At 43.5% G+C, this 27,680-nt stretch overlaps 1 protein-coding gene across 1 annotated transcript; it reads left to right on the plus strand.

The window, feature by feature from the left end:
• Window positions 1-315: 315 nt before the first annotated feature.
• LOC120927270 (gastrin releasing peptide) lies at window positions 316-26,423 on the plus strand. Its single transcript, XM_040337829.1, has 3 exons — window positions 316-902; window positions 16,117-16,361; window positions 26,072-26,423. Exons 1-3 carry the CDS (start codon window positions 737-739, stop codon window positions 26,117-26,119), a joined length of 459 nt encoding a protein of 152 aa, XP_040193763.1. The 5' UTR covers window positions 316-736; the 3' UTR covers window positions 26,120-26,423.
• Window positions 26,424-27,680: the final 1,257 nt, after the last annotated feature.

Genomic DNA, 27,680 nt, shown 5'->3' on the forward strand with positions numbered 1-27,680 from the left:
GCCCCATCCATTCACTGTCGAGCTGATTTTACGCACGCTGCGCAAACACTGGTGATGAAGATTTGGTGAAAGGTGTGAGAATTAACACACTGTAACAGGAAAGAAGCAGCAGAGGAAGATTTATTACTGGAAACAAATAGCAATGAGATTTGATTGACAAGAACTGTAGGTGATATTGGCATACATGACTCAGACAGAGTGTTGGTGGATACCAGGTCAATGGCTAGGTCAGGTCAGGAAGGTACTTGTGGAGGAGGTGCCAGTCTGATGAATTCTGACAACAGACATCCCTCCTTCACTTATAAATGCTGCTGGTAAAGGAGGAGATAGTAGAGTTGCACAGGATCCAGGGAGGAAGAAAGCTGCCCACACTCCCAGTCTAACCTCCCAAAGACCACTGACAACGCTTGCACACATCTTCTTCAGCACCATAGACAGCTCAGCTCTCATCTTCAGCACCATAGACAGATCAGCTCTCATCTTCAGCACCATAGACAGCTCAGCTCTCATCTTCAGCACCATAGACAGCTCAGCTCTCATCTTCAGCACCATAGACAGCTCACCTCTCATCTTCAGCACCATAGACAGCTCACCTCTCATCTTCAGCACCATAGACAGATCAGCTCTCATCTTCAGCACCATAGACAGATCAGCTCTCATCTTCAGCACCATAGACAGCACCCAGTGCCAGCTCTCCAGTTCAGCACCTTGGACAGCTCCCCTCCCATAGAGTTCCATGATGGAAAGAGTTCTGGTCTTCTGGAGATATCGCACCCTATTCTCTCTCATCCTCTGCACTCTCATCCTCTTCAAGGTCCATTCAGAGGCTGCTCCTTCCCAACAGCATCCTGACCCAGCCACTCTCTCCAAAATGTCCCCCAGGGGTAGCCACTGGGCTGTAGGTAAGTGTTATTCCTTCTTTTTTTAAGGGCTCTTTGATAAAGGTTTTTGTGGCTGTCTGTAAAGTTTTTCATTTATTCAGGTCATGGTATATCCAGTAGTGGTAAGTCACATTCAACTGGACTTGTTCAGTGCTGATTACAGAACAAGTTCAGTTGAGTGAGACTAACTACTTCTAGACAGCTGTGTCATAGGCTGCCTTTTTCCGCTGCCTTAAGCTGGCCATACACTATACAATCTGTTAGTACAATCTCTGTAGAATCTCCTTGAGGGCTCGTTTGCAGCTCTTGCCACCCCTTCCGAAAAAGGGATCCAAGATTGATTGCTTTTCAGAGGGTGGCTGACAGACAGCAGGGAAATTATGGGGCACATCCACAGAGCGAGTACGCCAGTGTATCTACTGATACGCCGGCATACTTTCAAATTTCCTCAAAACAAGATACGACGGCTTCTGGGTTAGATCCGACAGGTGTACGTCTTCGTACGCCTTCAGATCTAAGATGCAATACTTCGGCGTCCGCTGGGTGGTGTTCACGTCGTTTTCCATGTCGGGTATGCAAATTAGCTATTTCCGACGATCCACGAACGTACGAGCGGCCGGCGCATTCCTTTACGTCGTCTCTAGTCGGCTTTTTCCGGCGTATAGTTAAAGCTGGTATTTCGTTGTGTACAGTTAGACTTGCCATGTTAAGTATGGCCGTCGTTCCCGCGTTTAATTAGAATTTTTTTTTTTTTTTCCGTAAGTCGTCCGTGATTTGGGATGGACGTAATTCACGTCTATGTTAAAAAAAATTACGTCCTTGCGACGTCATTTAGCGCAAAGCACGGCGGGAAATTTAGGGACGGCGCATGCGCAGTTTATTCGGCGCGGGGACGCGCTTCATTTAAATGAAAATTGCCCCCTAATCGCCGATTTGAATTCCGCGCCGTTATGCCGCTTGAGATACACTACGCCGCCGTAACTTACGGCGCAAAATCTTTCTGGATTCGAAATAAAGTCAGGTAAGGTACGGCGGCGTAGCGTATCTCATATACGATGCGCCGGGGCAGATCTTTGTGGATCTGCCCCACATGTTTTAACCCTTAAAAGCTAGCACCACCACACTCCAACCATGTTCATTGCACACAGTTGTAGTACGGACCTATTCACTTCAATGGGTCATATTCAGCAGCAGTATTGTCTACTAAATGTTACAAGGGGTAGCAACCTCTTTTAGCTGCTGTGTTGATTTTAAAGGGAATGGTCAATGGGGAGAGAAACTGTGGCTCAACCGCCTACTTTTACCGACTCTCAGTCGTAAAATGTGAACAAGCCCTAAGAGTTACTAAAATTATATCATATAAAGACAAGCATGAACAACCAATTCTATTATTATCATATCAGGAAGGCCCTTGCACTACATAATTTATGGTAGGTCTAAAAATTTTACATTTTGATTGCATAGCATATAGTAAGTCTTAGTGACTAGCTTTCCCAGATGTTCAGGGACAGTCCTGGGTTTTGTCCCTGGAAATGGAAAGCAAAGCAGGCACAATGTACTAGACCTATTGAGATTGATCACCATAATTTTGAATCAATCCATTTTGTTTGAAATTGATGAATGACAGTAGAGGTATGGGGTCGATTTGCTAAAACTGGTGCACTCAGAATCTGGTGCAGCTGTGCATGGTAGCCAATCAGCTTCTAACTTCAGCTTGTCCAGTTAAACTTTGGCAATTAAACCTAGAAGCTGATTGGTTGGAGTTGCACCAGATTTTGCACTCAGTTTTAGTAAATAAACCCCAATGCATCTTTTTGATATTTTATTAATGTGATTCTGTAAAGAATCATTTGATCAGATTGTTACATGAATGGCCACCATAAAGCAGATTATACAGAGACTGTATGGCCATCCTTAGACCACATTGAAAATTACATTCTTAGACCGTCTCCTGTGTTCCCACCTATTATTTTAGTAGTAGTAAATATTTATTATGCAGAATCCCTATAAGCTCCATTTTAGAATTAGATACATTGCTAACACGGTGACTAGTAAAATGAGTATGTTCCAGTTAGAGAAGACACAGTTCCATGAGAATTTTTATTTATTTATGTTGCTCTTTGCTTGCTTTTTAGCACGCCTAATTGACTATTATGTCTGTCAGTTGTTTAGCTGGTGACCTTGCTGTATAGAGTGGCTTCCTACTCTGCACCTTTATACTGGAGGTCATTCTTTACTCTGCACCTTTACACTGGAGGTCATTCTATACTCTGCACCTTTACACTGGAGGTCATTCTATACTCTGCACCTTTACACTGGAGGTCATTCTATACTCTGCACCTTTACACTGGAGGTCATTCCATACTCTGCACCTTTACACTGGAGGTTATTCTATACTCTGCACCTTTACACTGGAGGTTATTCCATACTCTGCACCTTTACACTGGAGGTCATTCTATACTCTGTACCTTTACAGTGGAGGTCATTCTATACTCTGCACCTTTACACTGGAGGTCATTATATACTCTGTACCTTTACACTGGAGGTTATTCTATACTCTGCACCTTTACACTGAGGTCATTCTATACTCTGCACCTTTACACTGGAGGTTATTCCATACTCTGCACCTTTACACTGGAGGTCATTCTATACTCTGCACCTTTACACTGGAGGTCATTCTATACTCTGCACCTTTACACTGGAGGTTATTCCATACTCTGCACCTTTACACTGGAGGTCATTCTATACTCTGTACCTTTACAGTGGAGGTCATTCTATACTCTGCACCTTTACACTGGAGGTCATTATATACTCTGTACCTTTACACTGGAGGTCATTCTATACTCTGTACCTTTACAGTGGAGGTCATTCTATACTCTGTACCTTTACTCTGCACCTTTACACTGGAGGTCATTCTATACTCTGCACCTTTACACTGGAGGTCATTCTATACTCTGCACCTTTACACTGGAGGGCATTCTATATTCTGCATCTATACACTGGAGGTCATTCTATACTCTGCACCTTTACACTGGATGTCATTCTATACTCTGCATCTATACACTGGAGGTTATTCTATACTCTGTACCTTTACACTGGAGGGCATTCTATATTCTGCATCTATACACTGGAGGTCATTCTATACTCTGCACCTTTACACTGGATGTCATTCTATACTCTGCATCTATACACTGGAGGTTATTCTATACTCTGCACCATTACACTGGATGTCATTCTATACTCTGCATCTATACACTGGAGGTAATTCTATACTCTGCACCTTTACACTGGAGATCATTCTATACTCTGCACCTTTACACTGGAGATCATTCTATACTCTGCACCTTTACACTGGAGATCATTCTATACTCTGCACCTTTACACTGGAGGTTATTCCATACTCTGCACCTTTACACTGGAGATCATTCTATACTCTGCACCTTTACACTGGAGGTTATTCCATACTCTGCACCTTTACACTGGAGGTTATTCCATAATCTGCACCTTTACACTGGAGATCATTCTATACTCTGCACCTTTACACTGGAGGTCAAGTATGATGTAGAGTACTTGCAGCACATTATTGTAATTGGCTGTTTTTTCTAAAACGTGTTCAGTTCGTTTTTTGGTATTATGGTAATTACAAAGCACATACTATTGGGTTATTTCTTTATTTATTATTTAAATAAATGGGACTAAATAGAAAACAGGATACTGCACTGCTCTAAAACGTGCACTGCCATGTAAAAATATAGGGGCAGATCCAAAGAGCGAGTACGCCGGCGTATCTACTGATACGCCGGCGTACTTTCAAATTACCCGCGTCGTATCTTTGGTTTGAATCCTCAAACGAAGATACGACGGCATCTGGGTTAGATCCGACAGCTGTACGTCTTCGTACGCCTTCGGATCTGAGATGCAATACTTCGGCGTCCGCTGGGTGGCGTTCATGTTTTTTCCCGTGTCGGGTATGCAAATTAGCTATTTCCGACGATCCACAAACGTGCGAGCGGCCGGCGCATTTTTTTACGGCGTCTCTAGTCGGCTTTTTCAGGCGTATAGTTAAAGCTGGTATTTCGTCGCGTATAGTTAGACCTGCCATGTTAAGTATGGCCGCCGTTCCCGCGTTTATTTTGATTTTTTTTTTTGCGTAAGTCGTCCGTGAATCGGGATGGACGTAATTCATGTCAAAGTTAAAAAAAAATGACGTTGTTGCGACGTCATTTAGCGCAATGCACGGCGGGAAATTTTGAAACGGAGCATGCGCAGTTCATTCGGCGCGGGGACGCGCTTCATTTAAATGAAACACGCCCCCTAATCGCCAATTTGAATTCCGCCGCCAGAGATAGACTACGCCGCCATAACTTACGGCGCAAATTCTTTGGGGATTCGAACCGGCCAAAAGTAAGTTACAGTGGCGTAGCGTATCTCACATACGCTGCGCCCATCTATTTCTATGTGGATCTGCCCCATAGTTTATGACAAATAATATTCCTCATTATCTATATTTATTAGCCTGCTAGGTTATGTTCAAATAAAACTAGATATTAATAATCAACGATTAACCTGACACCCATCATACTATTTCTATCGGACAGGACTGTATTAAACGTTTACTAGATTTACAGAAAAACATTATTTTATTTTTTTTGCAAAATTTTAACCTTCTGTAAGGACAATTTCATTATTTTTTTTTTATTTTTTTTTGTTGTTTGGCCATAAGGTTTTTTTTCGTTTTTAATTACTTAAAGTCTCCGATGACAAGGCTTCCCGACAATGATGTCTTCCAGCTTCTACAATGCCAAAAAATAATGTTGGGCTCCCAAACTATTTGCTTATATTCTGGGACATGGAGATCACAATATCATAATCTAGCTTTGTATTGGCCACATTCGCCTGGGAATCCATGGAAGGATATAAGCAAGCCTGTGATTTGCGAGATATTTAGGGGTGAAATTCATTCTTCTTCTTCTTTATAATAATAATCATAATAATGCAAATAATAATAGTAATACTAATTTATATTATTGTTGTTGTTAGCATTATTATTGTTGTTATTATTAGTATTCATGGTATAATTCATGGTATAATAATATATTATATAATATTTATATTATATAATTATATATTATATATAATATATATATATACACACACACACACACACACACACACACACACATATATATATATATATATATATATATATATATATATATATATATATATATATATATATATATATATATATATATATATAATTATATATAATATATTAATATAATAATAATAATAAGAAGAAGGATAATATTGCACCTTTATAATATTATATTATTTTGTAAGTCGGAGGAAGTGCTAGACCTTTCAGAAAAGGAAGGAAAGGCTGCAATCCAACTAACCAGCAATTCATGAAATACATGCTCTATTCACACCCTGTACAGAACCTATAAGCTCTCCATAAGTAATATGCCTGCCCTGCCAATACTAATAATATACATTTATTATTTATGTATTATATTTATATTTATTAATATATTTATTAATTATGTTTATTAATATATCGATTGTGAAAACCACTTAGTGGATTCTTACTTTACAATGGCATAATATAACAGCACTAGTATATTTTTTGTACATTGGCAACCGATACCCTGAGCAGAATAATCAAAAATCACTATTAAAAAAAAAAAGGGGGGGAGGGGAAATATCACAGTGATAATTTTATTGCATAGTTCCTGTACACATTATGAAATCGGTATAATTGCAAATGAAACTTCCAAATGAAATGGAATTCAGCTGGCAGAATGAGGCAAAGGCAAACATTTTCAGGGCATAAGCAATTACACCAAAGGATGATAAATAATATATTATGCTCAGCAATGCAGACTGTGGAAGACTTTCCTAGTCCCATCCTGGGATTGTGCAGCTGTGCTCTGCAGTGTATTATATACTATATTATCGCTGCCTTTCCTATAGATTGTATAGGAGGGAATACGATGACATTGAAGGTTCTTATGAAGCAATTGCATTCAGATTTCTTTTTTTAAACAATTGCAATACTTACATTCCTGTTTCAGACATACATATATACCTGGAGATTCCCAATCAGACTGATCTGTAAAGTTCGTAAAGCTTTTTAACGGGTCCCCTTCATCATTAATATTTATTCATTTATTTATTGATTATTTATTTATTTTTTCATTATTATTAACCGCTTGATATTCCGGTTATTGCTGATTACCTTGTAGTTGTTGTATTGATATATTGCAAGGATAGATGCGCTCTGATTTCTACTGGATACTTAGTAATACACCAATTAATACAGAAGAACATTGAGTTTTAATGCTTCTCGTATATTTACATAACACCTCACACACTGATATAAAGTAATATAAAATAAAAACAAATGTTACAAATAGTAATTCTTAGTCTAGTAAATATTGGGTGGAAATTGAAACATGGTGAGGTCAGTACTTCCTTTACTCGCTAAAATCATCATAAGCTTAACAAGTTAATGCAAAAAAATAAATAAACAAATTGTTAAAAAAACAAGAAACAAAAATACAACACAAAACAACTGGAAACCCCACAATACAGAAAGAAAAATAATACCAGAAATGTCGGCATAGATATCTCACTTTTCAACATTGCCTTTGGAATTCTCTCATGTGAAAGTAAATAGTTTGAATTCACCCGAACATATTTAAAATAGAAATGAAACTAAAAAATCGTCGAAAAAGTAGTACATATTCTAACGAATACGTAGATTTACTTAAACTGGTTCACTGGTGCAAGCAGTGCATAGTAACCAATCAGCTTGTAACTTTAGCTTGTTCAATTAAGCTTTGACAATAAAACCTGGAAGCTGATTGGTTATTATTCACAGCTGCACCACACCAATTTTAGTAAATTTCCACATTGATAAAATAAAACAAGATAGTGGGGTAGATTCAGAGAGAATTTACGCCGGCGTGTCCATAGATACGCCGCGTAAATTCAAATCTGCGCCGGCTTATCTACTTTCTGTATTCAGAAAGCTACATACGCCGACATTAGCCTAAGATACGACTGGCATAAGTCTCTTACGCCGTCGTATCTTAGGGTGCATTCTGACGCTGGTCGCTAGGGGCGCTTCCGCTGTTGTCGGCGTAGAATATGCTAATTACCTAGATACGGCGATTCACAAACGTACGTACGCCCGGCGCAATTTATTTACGTCGTTTACGTTAGGCTTTTTCAGCGTAAGGTTGTTCCTGCTATTAGGAGGCGCAGCTAATGTTAAGTATGGACGTCGTTCCCGCTTCGAAATTTGAATTTTTTACATCGTTTGCGTAAGTCGTTCGCGAATAGGGCTGGACGTAATTTACGTTTACGTCGAAACCAATACGTCGTTGCGCCGTACTTGGAAGCAATGCACACTGGGATATGTACACGGACGGCGCATCACGTCAGGTCATCATACATTTACATAAAACACGCCACCCTTCCACATTTGAATTACGCGCACTTACGTCGGCCCCATTTACAATACGCCGCCGCAACTTACGGAGCGAGTGCTTTGTGAATACTGCACTTGCTCCTGTAAGTTACGCAGACGTAGCGTAAAAATGATTGGCTGCGCCGCCGTAAGAGGAAGCGCAGCTACGTGATTCTACCCCCATGTTTTTAATGTCAGATGTAAGCCAAAAACATGCATAGCTACACTGGGCATTATTGCATGTGATTTTCTGACTTTTAAAACATATATTAAAATAGCTACTGGTACTTTGAAATAAGCGCAGTATCTAATAAAACTGTCCTATAATATAAGGGATAATATGTAATAGTATATAAACCAATTCAGAATATGTAGCAACGTATATACAATTAGCTGGATTCAGGTAGTTGAGCCTAAAGTTAGGCAGGCGTAGCGTATCGCATATACGCTAGGCCGCCGTAAGTTAGAGAGGCAAGTGCTGTATTCACAAAGCACTTGCGTCCTAAGTTACGGCGGCGTAGCATAAATGTTCCGGCCTAAGCACACCTAATTCAAATTGTGAAGAGGTGGGCGTGTTTTATGCTCATGAATCGTGACACGACGTGATTGACATATTCCAGTGCGCACGCTCCAAATTACGCCGCAAAGACTTATTGGTTTCAACGTGAACGTAAATTACGCCCAGCCCCATTCACGGACGACTTACGCAAACGACGTAAAAAATTAAAAATTTGACGCGGGTACGACGTCCATACTTAACATTGGCTGCGCCATCTTTTTGGTGGAATAACTTTAGGCCTGAAAACGCCTTACGTAAACGGCGTATCTTAACTGCGACGGGCAAGCGTACAATCGTGAATAGGCGTATCTCGCTGATTTACGCATTCTAGGCGTAAATCAGCGTACACGCCCCTAGCGGCCGGCGGAAATAGGCAGCTAAGATACGACGGCATAAGAGACCTACGCCGGTCGTATCTTAGCAACATTTAAGCGTATCTCAGTTTGAGCATACGCTTAATGTTACGATGGCGCAGATTCAGAGTTACTGATACGCCGGCGTAACTCTCTCTGAATCTAGCTAAATAACTGCACTTGAGTGGATAGATGTGGTGTTTATTTCAAGCTCTGTAGCAATCATATAGTAGGCTAATAGAAGCTCATTGGGATTTATTATCACAAATCAGCTGTGTGCAAAATCATTATGTCCCCTGCATCCAGTTACTTCAGGCTGGGTGTTTTTACCAGTAGATTTTAAACAAGTAGGATTCTGTTTTCAGTTTTTAAATCAGTAATTACCTTTACTTTTAAAAGTATAATGTTAGAAGAAAGGAGACTCTGAATATATATATATATATATATATATATATATATATATATATATATATATATATATATATATATATATATATATTTATATGTGTATGTTTACCTAGTAGTACCTAGTTTTTATATTTTAAGTAATACTCATGATGGGGCAACATATGATGGAATTAAAGTGATACTAAAGGTTCGATCGTCCTCTGGGGTCCCTCAGCGGCTTTCGCGGCTCCTCCTCGCATTAGATAACCCCCTAGGAGAATCGCTCTCCCAATGGGGTTTACCTTAGCCACCGAATGCAGGACTCGGCCCCGCCCCTCGGCGGCCGCGTCATTGGATTTGATTGACAGCAGCGGGAGCCAATGACTGCGCTGCTATCAATCTATCCAATGAAGAGCCGAGAACCCCGGGCAGAGAGACTGTGCGCCCTTAGCGTGGGACATTCCAGGGCTCAGGTAAGTAAAACGGGGGGCCACTGACTGACAGAAGTTTTTTCACCTTAATCATAGATGTGCGCAGCCTATTGCATTAGGGTGTGCACCCAAACATATTAAAATATGGATGGTGTTAGTGGGGCAGAGGTTGGTGTCATTAGGGCAGTGGACGGGTCAGTAGTAGTTTTTTACTTTTATACATTTTTATTAATTTAATTATTTTATTCTTCCTTACAACTTTTTTTAGGAGTCCCGTTGGGGGGCTTTGGTGAAATATCAGCAGGGGGAATCTGCTCCACACGGGGTGATTAGGGTGTGCCCAGGCACACCCCCTGCGCACGCCTATGGCCTTAAGGCATAGGATGCATTAAGGTGAAAAAACAGTAGGGTTTACAACCCCTTTAAATATTATAAGGTTTATCATAGTCTCACTGATACTTACCATAAATCAATGTGGGTTGATTTACTGAAGGCAAATGCAAATGCAGAGCTTAGTAAATGAGGTGAAGCTTCTTTTTGCAAAGAATCACATGCAGATTTGTTGGAATGATGTTAGACTTACGTAAAGTGGTTGTAAACTAATTTTTATAACTTTACGCTACAGGTAAGCCTATATTAAGGCTTACCTGTAGCTACCCTGGATATCTCCTAAACCTGCACGGTTTAAGAAATATCCCCCTGTGTCTGCATGTGCCAAAGTGATTGGCACATGCGCACTGAAGCAATGACACGTCATGCTGCTCCTTCAGTTAGATGTGCCTTTACCGGCGGCTCCCGTGCACATGCACGGGAGTGACGTCTTCACAGCTCCGGCCAATCACAGCGCCGAAGCCGCGATACCCAGAAGTAAGCTCTGGGATAGATGTCCGCGGCCGCACGAGGGGGGGGGGGGGGGGTCGAGGACAGCTGCGGGGCCTTCGATCTAAGGTACGTAATACATAATGAACTAGTATGCTATGCGTACTAGCTCATTTTGCCTTTGTCGTGCAGGTTTTTGTTTTTTAAGGTTTTACAACCACTTTAAGAGAATAACAGAGCTCATTGGTATCATATAAGCAAAAAACAAATGGTACTTGCTTTGAGGAAAAGCTCCACTTTTTTCCAATCTGTTTATACCAGCTATCCTAAAGCCACTCTTTTTTTTTTATATGCCAATATGAATATTAAGGTGGTAGCAAGATTTTATTTACCACCACCCAGACCTGCTGCCCCTTTCTGCCAGTCTCTTTTCTGGTTTCTGAATTTAAGACGAATTGAAAACTTTTTATTTAAAGATGAATTGAATTTGAATTGAATTTGAATGAAAGATTAACTGAGAATATTTCCACTTCATTCAAAATCACGTACATGTTCATTTTGTTGAAGTGGTTGTATCAGGGTGATGTCTGCAGCTACAGGCACCACCCCAGTACTGTTTTTTCGAGCCGACGGTCGGCATTCTTGTAATAATGCAGCTAAGCAACCGCTGTTATTACAAGGAGCGGGACGGGATGTTCCCCTTCCGCCACTCTGCCCGGTGTCTCCCATCCCACCGGGAGACCAGATCCACCAGCCGGCATATCGGCTGGCTGGACAGAGTCCCAAACAAAGCCAGACTGGATTTTGATCAGGTCTCCGATGTAGAAACCCGGAAGCAACGTCACAACGTCACTTCCAGTTTACTTGGCAGCCAACAGCATCATTTAAAAAAAAAATCAGTATTCAAAAATGCTGATCTTGGTGTTTTGAATACTTTTAAGTGTAGTGGAGGGTAGATCCCTCCATAAAGAGTACCTGTCACTGCCTATTACTGTCACAGGAGATGTTTACATTCCTTGTGACAGCAATAAAAGTGATCAGAATATTTTTTTTAACCGTTTCAGCCACGGAAGATTTTACCCCCTTCCTGACCAGAGCACTTTTTACAATTTGGCACTGCATCGCTTTAACTGACAATTGCGTAGTCACTCAACATTGTACCCAAACAAAATTTGCGTCCTTTTTTCCCCCACAAATAGAGCTTTCTTTTGGTGGTATTTGATCACAGACATGATACAGGAGATGGTCAGAGACTGCAGACATAGTACAGGAGATGATCAGAGACTGCAGACATGATACAGGAGACTGTCAGAGACAGCAGACATGGTACAGAAGATGATCAGAGACTGCAGACATAGTACAGAAGATGATCAGAGACTGCAGACATAGTACAGGAGATGGTCAGAGACTGCAGACATGGTACAGAAGATGATCAGAGACTGCAGACATAGTACAGGAGATGGTCAGAGACTGCAGACGTGGTACAGGAGATCATCAGAGACTGCAGACATGATATAGGAGATGGTCAGAAACTGCAGACATGATATAGGAGATGGTCAGAGACTACAGACAATAGTTACAGAAGATGGTCCATTAGACAGACCCCTTTCACACTGGAGTTTTTTTCATGCGCTTTAGCGTTAAAAATAGCGCTGGTAGGACGTCCAAAACATTTTTTGGACGTCCAAAAATTTCCTGCAAGTATCTTCTTTGAGGCACTTTAGTGTGTGTATACACATTGGCGCCCCCACCTCTGCAGGCGCCTGGGTGCAAAGCACCCTATGCACCCTGCCTATGATTGGCCCTGACTGTGGGGGATGTGCTGATGGAGAAAATAAATGTACAGATGTTAGGTGGGGGCCAATTAGGCTTCTCTGAAGAGATGAGTTTTCAGGCATCGTCTGAAAGTGAACAAAGTAGGAGAAAGTCGGAAGGACTGGGGTAGAGCATTCCAGAGGATGGGAGAGGCTCTGGAGAAGTCCTGAAGGCGAGCAGGGGATGAGGTGACACGTGAGTTAGAGAGTGGGAGGTCTTGGGAGGAGCGAAGAGAACGATTAGGTTGGTATTTTGAGATTAGGTTAGTGATGTAGCAGGGGGCCAGGTTGTGGATGGCTTTGTAAGTTATTGTTAGTATCTTGAATTTAATTTGTTGGTTGAGTAGCAGCCAATAGAGGGATTGGCAGAGATGGGTAGCTGAGCGGTTTGTGAGGTGGAGGAGCCTGGTAGCAGCGTTCATGATGGACTGAAGTAGGGAATAGCCTATTTAGAGTAAAGCCAATTAGGAGGGAGTTGCAGTAGTCGAGGCGAGAGATGACCAGGGAGTGGATTAAAAGCTTTGTGGTGACATTACGGAAGGAATCTTGGAGATGTTGTGAGGGTTGAGGAAGCAAATTTTGGATAGCGATAGGATGTGGGGCCAAAAGGTTCGTTCGGAGTCCAGGATTACACCTAGGACCTTGGAGTGGGGGGACAAGTTGATAGTTGAGCCGTTGATATTGACAGAGAAATCAGGGGAAGTGGCACCTGGGGGAGGAAATATCATGAGCTCAGTTTTGGATAGGTTGAGTTGGAGGAAGTGATGTGACATCCAGACTGATATGTCAGCTAGTAAGTTGGTTATGCGCGAGGAGACAGAGATGGAGAGAGCTGGGGGGGGGGGGGGGGGGTGGAGAGATAGATTTGGGTGTCGTCAGAGTAGAGATGATATTGAAAGCCATGGGAGGCTATCAACTGACCCAGGGAGGAGGTGTAGATTGAGAAAAGGAGAGGTCCAACAGAACCTTGTGGGACCCCAGCAGAGAGAGGAAGAGGAGAGGAACTAGAGTTGTAAGTTACATTGAAGGAGTGGTGGGAGAGGTAGGATGAGAACCAGCGAAGAGTACAGTCATAGATCTTTACTGATCATCTTATATCCTCCTCACTTCTATCAACAGTCTATGAAAGATTTTAAAATTTCTTTCCAGCAGCCACTGAGCTTTTTACCTTCTATATCCTAACTTTTCCCCACCTTCAAAGGGTTTCTAACAATACCTCAAAATCCACCTCACAAATATTACTTGCGAAAGTAAAGTTCTATGCCACCACATTCTCTTTTAATTATTTCTAGTGTTCCTCACTTTTTAAAGCATAGGGAAGGGCTCTCTTCTCTTCTTTTCTTCCTCTGTCTTGTTTCTGTTCTGTTTTTATACCTTTTTTATTTCTTGTTAATTTATACTATGCTTACTACTGAATAATACATGACACATTAGAAATAGACAATATTATATATAATATATATAACAATGGCAATACAGTGGAACCTCGGATTGTGAGTAACGTGGTTAACGAGCATTTCGCAATACGAACACTGTGGCCCAGATTTACAACCGAGATACGACGGCCGATCTCCAGATACGCCATTGTATCTCTGCGTTGCGTCGTCGTATCTATGCGACTGATTCTTAGAATCAGTTACGCATAGATATCCATTAGATCTGACAGGCGTAAGTCTCTTACGCCGTCGGATCTTAACTGCATTTTTTTTTGACCGCTAGGTGGCGCTTCCGTCGAATTCCGCGTTGAGTATGCAAATTAGCTAGATACGCGAATTCCCGAACGTACGCGCGGCCAACGCAGTAAAGTTACGACGTTTACGTTAGGCTTTTCCCGGCGTAAAGTTGCCCCTGCTATATGAGGCGCAGCCAATGTTAAGTATGGCCGTCGTTCCAGCGTCGAAATTTGAAAAAGTTACGTCGTTTGCATAAGTCGTCCGTGAATGGGGCTGGACGTCATTTACGCTCACGTCGAAACCAATGACGTCCTTGCGGCGTACTTTGGAGCAATGCACACTGGGAAATTCCACGGACGGCGCATGCGCCGTTCCGCAAAAACGTCAATCACATCGGGTTACAGTAGTTTAACATAAAACACGCCCCCCTGATCCAAATTTGAATTAGGAGGGCTTACGCCGGCCGATTTACGCTACGCCGCCGCAACTTACGGAGCAAGTGCTTTGAGAATACAGCACTTGCCGGTGTAAGTTGCGGAGGCGTAACGTAAATCAGATACGTTACGCCTGCACAATTTTACGCGGCTCTACGTGAATCCGGGCCTGTGTTATTAAAAATCCTAGAGAATCTGTGTTGTCTCGCAAAACGAGCAGGATTCAGGTCAAAGTGGTGTGCAGTACCGCATTTAGCCTGAGGTGGGGGGGTGCCAGAGCTGGGTGGAGCCGAATGGCGCCGTTCAGAGCCGTTCAGAAATGTTTGGAAAGACTCGGAAATACTCAGTTTCCGAGCCTTTCCAAGGTTTGCCCAGGTCAGCCGAGCTGTCCGCGGTCCTTTCCGGCCGTTTCCGAGGCTCTCCGGCACCTCCCCACCTCTGGCCGCATGCGGTATTGCATGCCATTGAAGTCAATGTGGAACAAATTATTTTCGTTTCCATTGACTTCAATGGGGAAACTCCTTTTGATATTCGAGTACTTTGGATTACGAGCATTCTCCTGGAACGGATTATGCTTGTAATCCGAGGTTCCACTGTACTGTCAAACAGACCATATACATTAAATATGTCTGAGCAACACATAGATAGCGCAATGTTTTGGTATATTGGGTGCAGCTAAGCAAAGTCTTCTGAAATGTACAGAAACTGGATAGCGCAATGAGCTTTCAGTTTAGTCCCAATTCCAGTCAGCACTTAGGCTGGCCATACATTATACAATTTTCTTATTCAATTTCCTTTAGCTTTACCTTCAACTATGTAGTGCAAGGGCCTGCCTGATTGCATATCAATTGGAAGTGTACAGGTCTGACCTCATATTATATGGTTTTGGTAAAGCTAAAGGAAAGTTTACAAGAAAATTGTATAATGTATGGCCAGATTTAGATGACTGACCTAATGAATTGTTACATCTCTTGGAGACTCCTATGGCAAGGTACCATGATAATTTCTTTATTCTGCATTATAGGGAAGCTATCTGAGGTGCCATCATTTGGTTGTGTAATGGTGCAGAAGTTGGGTTGAACTTCGGGTGGGGAAACTCCCAGAAAGACATTAGAAGCATTACATTTCACCTTTCTAGCAACCACGCCAAACTGAAATATCCAATTGGAATAGAGCTGAACTACAGTTGAATGAAATATTTTATATTACCTAACATATAAATTCAGGGTGTTATCATCAAATGTTTACAGATTAATTATTGGTATATGTCTTATTTTTTCTTATCCAGGGCACTTAATGGGCAAAAAGAGTATAGAAGAATATCCATATCTGTATGATGGAGGGGAGAGGGCTTCAGCAACTGGGTACTTGGAAGGGGATAAGCCAATGAATGGAGCTCAGTGGAAAGAAGCACTCCTTACTTTATTGAGAATGATAGAGTCAAGTGACAACCGAATTTCCCAGCCAATGAGAGATGTGAACCCTTATAACAGGAAGAGCTATGATTCTGAAGACAACGTTAACTACAAAGAGGTGAATGTTTTTATGTATATATGACTTATAGAGTAGAGCTATAGGCAAAAAAAAAACTTAATTTTTGATAGAGTAAGGGAGCGTTATAACCAACGCTGTATCCTGGCCTAGGCCAACAAAGCCCAGGCCTAGGGAAGCACTTTGCAGGGGGGCAGCACGGAAAGCGTCCCCGCCAGCTTGCGCTACTCTGTTAGTGTAACGCCAGTCTTATGGGGTGGACTAGGCTCAGAGGCAAATTAGTCTAGCGCCTTCCAGTATGCAAGCGGCCGGCATTCTGCAACTGTGGGGGGCGCTGCTTCTAATTTTGACTGTCCTATCATCCTGGACCACAAACCTTCCTCACTGTACTATATGTTTTCTGCTGCATCATAGGCATGGTTATATCTTCTTAGTCCACTCCATCAAATTTTTGGAAATTTGTGCTTAAGTAGAACTATAGGCAACACTTGTTTTTTTCATTTTGAAGGGAGGGTTATAGCCCCTGTCAGTTTATTTACCATACCTGTCCCATTGCAGAGATTTCCCTTCACTTCCTGCCCCATAGTCAAACAGGAAGTGAGAGGAATTCCCTGCAAATTAAGGGAATCCATTACCCCCCCTCCAGGCCCTCAGAACTAGTGTCCCCACGCAAAAATCTCAAGGTGGGCCTTAAACAACAAGGGGTGTGGCCATGACAGAAAGGGGTGGGTCATATTTTTAAATTAGGGGGTGCACGAGTTTAGTCAGGCCTAGGGCAGCACAAAACCTAAATACACTACTGGTTATAACCCCTGTCAGTTTTTTTTTTGTTTGCCATCTGTGTCCCATTGCGGAGATTTTCTTTCACTTCCTGTCCCATAGCCTAACAGGAAGTGAGTGTAAAACCCTTCAAATTAAGGGAATTCCCAGGTCACCAGAACTAGTATCCCCATTGAAAGATTCCCCTGTCAGGTCACCTGTGGCCAGGTGACAAGTGCACCCCTTTGGGGTCAGGGATGCACCACAGGGTAGTAAAGCCTATAGCCGACTGCTGCAATCAGAGAGGAAGCGTGAGCCCAAGATTCCCCAGAGCGCGGAGTCTAAGACCCAGCTTTGTGTTCACCAGAGCCTCTAGTGGTGAGGATGGCCTTCGCTGCAGCTGGATCCAGGTCGCAACCCCTGGGATACCCTAGGTCACGCTCCGCAGGGAGAGAGGGGAAGCAGCAACCAGGACACGCGATAGTGATGAGTAAGCCGAGGTCAGGGTAACAGGCAGACAAGGGTAACCGAGGGACAGGCAAAAGGTCAGGGTCACAGGCAAACAGGAGAAGTCAGGAACGAGACAAAAACGGTACACAGGAAGGTAAACGTAGCACACTGCAGACAGGAACTTAAGCTAACAACAAGGTTGAACAGCAAAGCAGACCTGCAGTGCAACAGTTAATATAGACTTCCTGGGATGGCCTGGGGTGGGGCCATACAGGAAGGAATGATAAAAAGGCAGCCAGAAGAGGGTCAGGCCTCTAATGGACACATGAGGAGAAGGTAAGCTGCCAGACATTATTGCATGTCCATGACATCCCCCCTCATCTATTTTCTGGGGATAACCCAAACTTTGAGTTTTTTTTCATTCACTTTCAATGATAATGGTAAACACGGCAAAGAGAGAGGGTGAATCTCCCTAATGATGGCACAGACAGCAATAAAAACCTAATAGGTGTTGTAATCCCTCTCCACTCTACCTAAAACTAAAAAAAGTTTTGCCTTTAGTTATACTTTAAAGCAGGGGTGGGCAACATTAAAGAGGTGGAGATCTAGCTGAACAATATGGGAGAAATCAAAGAACATCAGGCACAGTGTCGCCTCCTCGCACCTGATGTAAACCTCTAATTGTCATGCTATTGTGGCACAATCACATGTATTGCACGCCAATCATGGGTTTAAATCAGGTGGTGAGGAGGCAACATATCACCTCCTAAGCACCTGTCAAAAACACTGGGATCCCTTTTAAGAGGAGCAGCAGTGCCTGCTGCAGTTGTGAATAAGCCCTTAGTTGCATTCCGCAGCTTCACCCTTAAGGCTCATTCACACATAAAGTTGGGAAGTAATAAAACCCTGCGGTTGAGTGTACCCTTCTAATCCCTACCCCCTTTTGGTGCTGTGGAAGCAGCCAGAGGTGTACAGATGCTGCAGATGGAATTAAAGGGGTTGTAAACCTTTCTGTTTTTTCACCTTTATGCATCCTATGCATATAAGGTGAAAAAACATCCGATAATTACAGGACCCCCAGCCCCCCCGGTTTACTTACCTGAGCCCTCGAAAGTCCTGTATCGAGAACAAGCTGGATCTCGGCTCTTCATTGGATAGATTGATAGCAGCGCAGCCATTGGCTCGCACTGCTATCAATCAAATCCAATGATGCGGGCGCCGGGGGGGCGGGGCAGAGTCCGGCATTTGTGTCTATGGACGCAGAGGCGTCCTTAGGGGGGGGGCAGAGGGGGCCCTGACCCCCCCAACATCATGCTGTGCCCCACCATGTCCCCCCCCCCCAAAAAAAAATATTATTATTTTTTTTGCAATTTTTGTATTTTGCTCCCCGAGAGGGAGATCGTCCCCAGTCAGCTCTGTGGGGGATTCCTCCCCCTCCCTCTGCTCGCCGACACTGCATAATGCGAGCGCTCACACAACCAGATATTCTAGCCTGGACCGTGTTTAAGTGTGTGCACTGCAGACTGCAGTACACTGTAATCACTGAACTACATTATCTCCATCCCTTCTCTCCCCCCCATCTGTCTCCCTCCCCCTCTCCTGTTCTTTCAAAACATTCACAATTTACTTTTACTTTCAGTTAGGCAGATAATATACGGTGCAAATTTCTTTCCTGCATCCACAGATTGCAGGAAAGAAACTTGCATGATTCCCCCATCAACAGACAGTGGTGACAGGGGAATATCCCTCCTTCCCAGCAATTATATTCTCCTGACAAACAGTGATTATCACTAGTGACTATACAGCAACCACTAGTGATAATTATAAGAGAATCTGCTCATTAATGGTTCAAATCTCAGCCAGTTTCTGCTGAACCAGCTGAGATTTAAACTGTCTATGACTGGTCTTAGCTCTTAGGCAGCCCATACATTGATTAGCACTGTGGAGTGTCGGCTTCCAGGCGGGATCGGGCATGTGGGATTTCAAACACACCCAAGCCCATCTCTATTGGTTGTAGACAGTTGAGCTCCCTGCAGGTTGCTTAGCAGCAGTGGACCCTTCTCTGACATGCTGATCGGGATGCAATCCAGGTGATGCTCTTAGTCAAATCCTAGTCATAAATATCAGTGATTTTATTGATCAAAGCCCACACTTTACAGGCATAGAGCCCACATGGCTGCTGATCATACTGTTGATTATATTTATGTGGTTGTACTCTTGATGCTAATAAATACTGTGTTTATTAGATCTGACTGGGAGCATCACCTGGATCACATGCCGATCAGCATGTCAACAGAGAAGGTTATACAGCATTACTGCTGCTAGGTGACCAGCTGGGGGCTCAGCTCTCTATAACCAATAGTACCAGCCTTCCCCTGCATGCACCCATAATGTCACCAGCACTAGGTCCTAATAGACTGCCGCCGCTGCCAAGGAGACAGATGCCAGACCAGCGCTGTAAATAGCAGGGACAGGACAGCTGGGGATCCCCACTGTGGCAGAACACCAGGGCCCGGTGGCAAGACAACCTTTGCAACAATGATAGTTCTCCCACTGCTTTGGACCCTTATATTTTCTTGGTGTGCTGGTGACATATATCTCTTGTTTTCTGCCACCCTGGGGGGCCCCAGTATAGTAGGAAGGGAGCTCACTGTAGAACATGTGAAAGGGCCCATAGTGGGATCGTAGTGAAGGGCCCCAGGATATATATATATATATATATATATATATATATATATATATATATATAATTGCATTTTATAGTTGGCCCCCCTACTTTTGTCCCTGTCCCCCCATGTGCCCCCCCTAAATATGAAAGCTGGAGACGCCACTGTATGGACGGAAATGCTGGACTCGGGAGTGCACGCGCAAGGTAACCCCATTGGGAGAGCGCTTCCCAGAGGGGGTTATCTGATGCAGGGAGGAGCCAAAACAGCCGCCGAGGGACCCCAGAAGACGTAGATTGGGGACACTCTGTGCAAAACGAGCTGCACAGCGGAGGTAAGTATGACATGTTTGTTGTTTAAAATAAAAAAAAATCGAACCTTTATTATCACTTTAATCCCCCTTTTGCTTTTGGTGGGTTCTACCGCTTGCCAGTCGTCATTTAAGTCAATGGGGCCACTCTGCATGCTTCTGCTGGGTACAAGGGGTTAAAGCAGGTGGTGAGAAAGCAGCACAACACTGCCTGATTTAACTCCTTGTTTGCTGTACTGCACAAGGTTGCCGAGCATTTGCAGAGTGACCTTATTAACTTAAATGAACCCTTACTGTTTTGAGCCCCCTATAAGTCTGCTTTCACACTGATGTGCTGTGGTTTACCTGCACCAGGTGCAGTGCATTTGCAACTTTCCTTTAAAATAGACTTATGCATTAAGGAGGTTTGGTGTGCTTTCATAAAGTGCACCACACCTGCAGGATGTTATAGAAGTCTATGGCTAAGCACAGGAAAGCTGCAGGTACACTGCCCTGCACCCGCCGGTGGGTAAACCGCAGCACATCAGTGTGAAAGCAGTCCTATGCTATGGTTCCCAGTGTATTGCTTCATTCTCACCTGAAGATCTCTACTTTCCTGCTGCTGGGGCCCACTCTGGAGACCTCTAGCCGGGATAAGAGGTGCAGTTGGTATCACTCCACATGGGACAGGAGCCGGAACTACAGAGGAGGCATTGGCTTATATGGCTCTTGCTCTCTACTACAGCTCCAACTTTACAAGTACTTCCTCTGCATTGCACTCTGTTTGATGCTCTGGGATGGCAGATCAGCAAGCCCAGACCGTGATCTACCAGTCACCTGATCTACAGGTTGCTGACACATGCTTTAAAGTAATACAAAGAGCAGTTGGGTTAATGACTTTTATTTACTCCTTTCTTTGGCTACATACCCTCAATTACAAGCTGGTAGTGCCTGGATGTTGGTAGTTTTTATACCTTAAAGTAAACATGTGGATTCACGTCTTTGCCTACTCCTTACTGCTCCCAGGATCTTACAGGAAGCAGATTAAAGGAATGTAAATATATTTTAAAAGGTTTCCTTCACAGGCGTTTGTTTTATAGGATTGATGCTGCCTTTTTGGCTTAGGGGTGGGGGGTCTGACATATTAATCAGACCTTGCTTATTTGTGCAATTGGTGGGGTCCTTTGGAAGATGGGCCCAATTCCATACAGGTGGTCAGTGGAAAGCATGCCCTGCTAAACTGGTGGTCAGCAGAGAACATGGTCCTTGCACTGACGATCAGTGTAGCACCCCTCTACACTAGGGGGGAGGTCAGGGAGAAGATCAGTGTCAGTGTGTCCATAGTGGGCGCAGGAGCGCCGCCCCCTCTCTCCTCCGCACCCATCAATCAACAGTACATAGCTTCATGCATTACATAAAGCTATGTATTGTTGCCGCTTCTGCCCACTATTCAGATGTCCGGCCTCCTGTTGAGCGGCGGCCATCTGCATAACAGCAGTGGGCGTGTTTTGGAAGTGCCTGATTAGAGCGAGATGCTCTAATAGGCTTCCCGATTAGAGCCTGCAGGCTCTAATCGGCTTCCAAATGGTTAACCAGAGGGCGCACAGCCTGTGCGTTCCCTGGTTAAACAGTGCTGTGTTAGGGAATCGCTTCCCTAACACTGCTCCGCCTCTCAGCCAATCAGGTGCACCGGGTCTGGTTACTGGTCAGCTGATTGGCTGAAGCGACATCGAGGGCGGAAGAAGACATCAAGGGAGCGTGGATAGGACGGCTGACCCGAGCAAGGTAAGTGCTGGGCTGGGGGGAAACTGGCTGCATTTGGGGGCACAAACTGGTGGCAATTGGGGGCACAAACTGGTGGCAATTGGGGGGAACAAACTGGTGGAAATTGGGGGGATTAACTGGCTGCATTTGGGGGCACAAACTGGCTGCAATTAGGGGACAAACTGGCTACATTTGGGGGCACAAACTGGTATCAATTGGGGGCACAAACTGGTGGCAATTGGGGGGAACAAACTGGTGGAAATTGGGGGGATAAACTGGCTGCATTTGGGGGCACAAACTGGCGGCGTTTGATGGGCCCATTGGCTGCATTTAATGGGCACAGTTGCAGCAATTGATGTGGTTTTTTTTTTTCAGTTTGTTTGCGCCCCCCCCCCCAAAAATGTTGAGCACCAGCCGCCACGGGAGAAGAATGACATGTTAAATTGGCCATACACTATGTGAACTTTGGCTGGTCCATGATGAATCGGCCAAAACTCACTATGCTGGTGGCCGTCTTGACCCCATTCTATCCAACATCTTTAAATTGTTTAAAATAAGAGTGTGGGTAAGGTTAAGGAGGGCAGTATTTTATTATGATGCTAATATCAAGAACTCAGGGACCTCAAACTAGAGAGAGAAAAATTCAAAGCTAATTTCAGGAGTAGTTGATAAGCTTCCAGGAGAGGTAGTGAGTCAGTCAACAGTAAGTAGATTCAAACATGCTTTGTATAAATAGATCTATACCAAAAAGTAAAGCAAAAATTAAATTAAAAAAAAATGGGGACAACTCGATGGATCACTTGGTCTTTTTCTGCTGTCACTCTTCCGCGTTTCCTCTATTTTCTATGTAAAGTAATTAGAAATTTCCTTTAAATCTGTAAAACCATTATCTGATTGGTCAAACAAACAAATATTACGTATGTCGTCCTGTTTATGTCACCTCCTAGGAGGCTCCTGGGTTTCTGGAGCACCAGGGGAATGAGTTACTTGTAAGGTCTTTGGTGGGCTCCATGTCTGGATGGGCTTTGGCCTTTTTTTTTTTTGCCCCTTTAATAAAATGGTTCTGGTAGCAAATGCTGATAAACCAGGGAACAGTTATCATCATACTGTATCACCTACTATACCTTTACCGTTACTGATTCCCCAAATGGAGTCCTTTGCCCTGGCAGACCCAGTCTAAATAATTGTATTTGTAAAACCAAAACTTTTTATTTTTTCAATTTTGGATAGAGTAGGGACAGGTTACAATTTCCATCAGGTTACATGTCCCACTAGGGCAGTGTTTCTCAATTCCAGTCCTCAGGCCCCCCCAACAGGTCAGGTTTTCAGGATTTCCCTCAGATGAAAAGGCTGTGCTAATTACTAAGGCAGTGAAACTGATCAAATCACCTGTGCAAAATAATGGAAATCCTGAAAACCTGACCTGTTGGGGGGGCCTGAGGACTGGAATTGAGAAACACTGCACTAGGGGGATTTACCTACACTTGCTGTCCTGGAGATGCAACAGAAAACGAATAAGTATCTGCCTTAAATAAGGGGAAATCCCATCTTGGTAAGTTGTCACCAGACCATCTTTACCCATTGGTTGTTTTATCTTTGGCTCTTGCTCTGGTGACAGCTAGAAAATTTTGGATTTCCCACTTTTTTAATCTGTCCAGGTGATAGTGGCCACCAAACACAAGTTTTTCCATTACTTTACAACTTTACAGTCTATGTAGCAGCAGAAAAAAAACATGTGTTCATTAGTTTTAAAGACCCTACAACAGGGGTCTCAAACTGGCGGCCCTCCAGTTGTTGCAAAACTACAAGTCCCACGAGGCATTGCAAGGCTGACAGTTACAAGCATGACTCCCACAGGCAGAGGCATGATGGGACTTGTAGTTTCGCAACAGCTGGAGGGCTGCCAGTTTGAGACCCCTGCCCTACAAGTACAGAAAATTACCTGTCCATCTGCCAGAAATGTAATTTACTGTAAGCTGAAAACACAGCATTTTACAAAACTACTCAATTAATCCCAATGACATCTATCTCCAAAGTATGGGTACTAAGTTGTAGTTCCCAAGATAAGAACTTGAAGGGTTAAACAAACTCTTTGAGATAATATAGGAAGTCTGCAAAAACACACAGTAATCCACACTGATGTAAGCTGCTGCCTCCCTATGAAGTCCCGGTGAGGAGACTAAAAATGATTGATAAATGGTAAGGGAAGTTGGCGCTGCTGGTGACAGAGGTGTCACAGAAAACAGGAGATGTGTGTTTCAGAGACAAGAATGTCTGTGTCGGGTATCTATATTGGGGCTAGGTCCAATGGTTGTGGACTCCCCATACACCCTTACTAAGAAAGTCTGGGTGCAAAAAAAGATACCCTATTTAATAATAAGGGGTTGTATCCCTGTGTACCTAGGGGGTTGTACTTAATTCTGGGCCCTCAGCCTCCGCTGGTTTCCAGATATAAAGTATATAACTCGAACAAAGGCAAAAAATAATAAAAGAATAGAGCCAAGAAGCCAAACGACAGGATCCTGTGCAGGACGGCAGACCGGATGGTCTAGCTATATCCACCAATATGCTGAAAATGTAAAACTGGAATCCCCTGATATACAATGGAATAGCTGGTTGCTATATAGCCTGGTATGTAAAGGTAACTGCTATGCAATATATTAATGTGGCAAAAATTGGCAATTGAGCCTGAACCACAAATGAGCCTGATATGCAATGGATTGGCTGGTTACTATAATAGCCTGATAGGTATGGAGCAGTTGCTGAGCAGTGTGTAAGTGTAGCAAATGAACAAAATAAACCAAAATAAGAAACAATAAAGATGAGAAAAACTATCTCAATATGGAGGTATGCACCCCCTCTTAGGCCAGTGGCCAAAGTATTAACACTGCAAGTCCCATTAGTCCGTAAAACTCTGAGAAATCAGACAAAGCAATAAAGTGAACTATAATATAAACTCAAACAAGTTCCCACGGACGCCTGTATTGGTGACTTAGTGCTGGTTGTGATACATACCAGGCTATATAGCAACCAGCTATTCCATTGTATATCAGGGGATTCCAGTTTTACATTTTCAGCATATTGGTGAATATAGCTAGACCATCCGGTCTGCCGTCCTGCACAGGATCCTGTCGTTTGGCTTCTTGGCTCTATTCTTTTATTATTTTTTGTTGTCTCTGAAACACACATCTCCTGTTTTCTGTGACACCTCTGTCACCAGCAGCGCCAACTTCCTTTACCATTTACCAATCAATATAGGAAGTCTGCAGAGGACAGGAGAACTTCTACCTAGCATTACTAGGGTTGTTGGTTCAAATCCCAACCATGACACTACCTACATTAGTTTGCCAGCTCACCCTGTTCCTGCGTGGGTTTCCTCTGGGTACTCCAGTTTCCTCCCACACGCCAAAGACATGCTGGTAGGTTAATTGGCTCCTGTTTAAATTGGCCCTTGTACAGTTCCTTGAAAAAGTGCAAACCTACCAAGTCGGCCGTCCAACCTAAAGTAGACAATGGTCTTCTTTGGACATGTGCCAAATAAAAAAAAAAAGAAGTCCAAGGAAAAACATTGGTAAACGTATTTTGGTAATTTATGTTCCATGAAAAACGATGGTAACAATAAGACAGGAAATAGGTTCTCGTTGGTTATAGAGATTACATGTCATTATCAACTGTGTCATTTGCCAGAATAGTATTTTAGTTTGTCTTGTGTTATGGTCTGGTGTATCTTGTGAATGTGATAGTTGGATATCTTTGATTCATACCAGCAGCTTGTCTTTGCCAAACTAAACATCAGAACTAAACATTTGTTTCTGTATATCTAGATGCTGGATTACCTGTACCAAATGATGAAGGACAATGCACAAAGCTGAGATTGACGGCACCGTTTATATCATGGAGGAGCTTCTATTCCACAAGCATTTGATTGTCCCGGATAAATGAGATTTTATTTATGTAAACAATATTTTATGTAAATTATGTAAGTTCCCTTGTTACAATCTTTCCAACCTCCATAGTTCCAAAGTACGGACTTACTGGCCTGTTCTGTAAATAATGGTCGAGGAGGGTCTTCCAACTACATGATTATATTTTAGCACCTCTCTGGCAATTTCATTCCTTTTAGTTTGTAGACACAAAATATTTTGACATTCACAATAAAAATACAAATAAAAATGATTGTGGAGCCTTTAATTACTTGTTCTGACTAAACACAACATTTTGAAAGAAACTGGTGTCGGTGTTGCCAACCGTCCGTATTTTTCCCCCGTTAGTAAATGTCCGTGGTTGCGGAAATGTGCCAGTAAAAATAGCCGAGATCGGTTTGGCTTGGAACTGCACATGGAGATTGGAGGCAGGGGGTGATGGTGGCTGCTAGGGTTGCCACCTCATCCCTTTAAAAAGGAACACATCTGAATTACACAGGTTCTGAGGCTAATTTAATGCAGATAAGGCACCAAGTGAGTTTAATTACCTCCTTAATCAGCCACAGAACCTGTGTAATTCAGATGTGTTCCTTTTTAAAGGAATGAGGTGGCAACCCTAGTGGCTGCAGTGGCACCGCAGAGGGGGATGGAGGCAGAGGGCAATGGAGGCAGGGGGAGATTGGAGGCAGGGGGAGATTGGAGGCAGGGGGTGTTGGTGGCAGGGGGTGATTGGAGGCAGGGGGTGTTGGTGGCACCGCAGAGGGGGATGGTGGCACCGCAGAGGGTGGGGGATGGAGACAGGGGTTGTTGGTGGCACCGCAGAAGGGGATGGAGGCAGGGGATGATGGAGGCAGGGAGTGATTGGAGGCAGGGGGCCTGGGGGAGATTGGAGGCAGGGGGTGATTGGAGGCAGGGGGTGTTGGTGGCACCGCAGAGGGGGATGGTGGCATCGCAGAGGGGTATGGAGGCAGAAGACGATGGAGGCAGGGGACCTGGGGGAGATTGGAGGCAGAGGGAGATTGGAGGCATGGGGAGATTGGAGGCATGGGGAGATTGGAGGCAGAGGGAGATTGGAGGCAGGGGGAGATTGTGGCACCATAGAGGGGGTGAAGCCAGGGGGTGTTGGTGGCAGAGGGGGATGGAGGCAGGGGGTGATGTGACTAAATAATTTCCCCTATTATATCGAAAATAACAAAAATATGTTTGTTTACCTTAATATCTACCTTAAATCACATTGCTATTTGCCTAGCGTACTTGTTTGTAGCCTAAATACTGAAATTTGCACCTAAAAATGTAATTTAGTAACTTTTGTGAAATGCCAGTAAAAATGTGGCTGCGCCAGTAAATTTCGGGTGTCGTGCCAGTAAATTTCAATCTGGTAGGTTGGCAACACTGTGTGGTGTAGCAATTGCCAACCAGGGTTCTGAGGAAACCTAGGGTTCCTACAAAGGTTGCTAGTGGTTCCTTGAGCTGCGGCGGATAGACCTCCCATCTGATGGTACCTGTATAG

The sequence above is a fragment of the Rana temporaria genome, chromosome 1 (assembly GCF_905171775.1).
Source record: "Rana temporaria chromosome 1, aRanTem1.1, whole genome shotgun sequence".
Lineage (NCBI taxonomy): Eukaryota > Metazoa > Chordata > Amphibia > Anura > Ranidae > Rana > Rana temporaria.

Coding starts and splice junctions, on each gene's coding strand:
- LOC120927270 (XM_040337829.1), top strand. CDS start 737: ATGATGGAAAGAGTTCTGGTCTTCTGGAGATATCGCACCCTATTCTCT. Junction 903..16,116: donor GGGTAGCCACTGGGCTGTAG/GTAAGTGTTATT, acceptor TTTCTTATCCAG/GGCACTTAATGGGCAAAAAG. Junction 16,362..26,071: donor ACAACGTTAACTACAAAGAG/GTGAATGTTTTT, acceptor CTGTATATCTAG/ATGCTGGATTACCTGTACCA.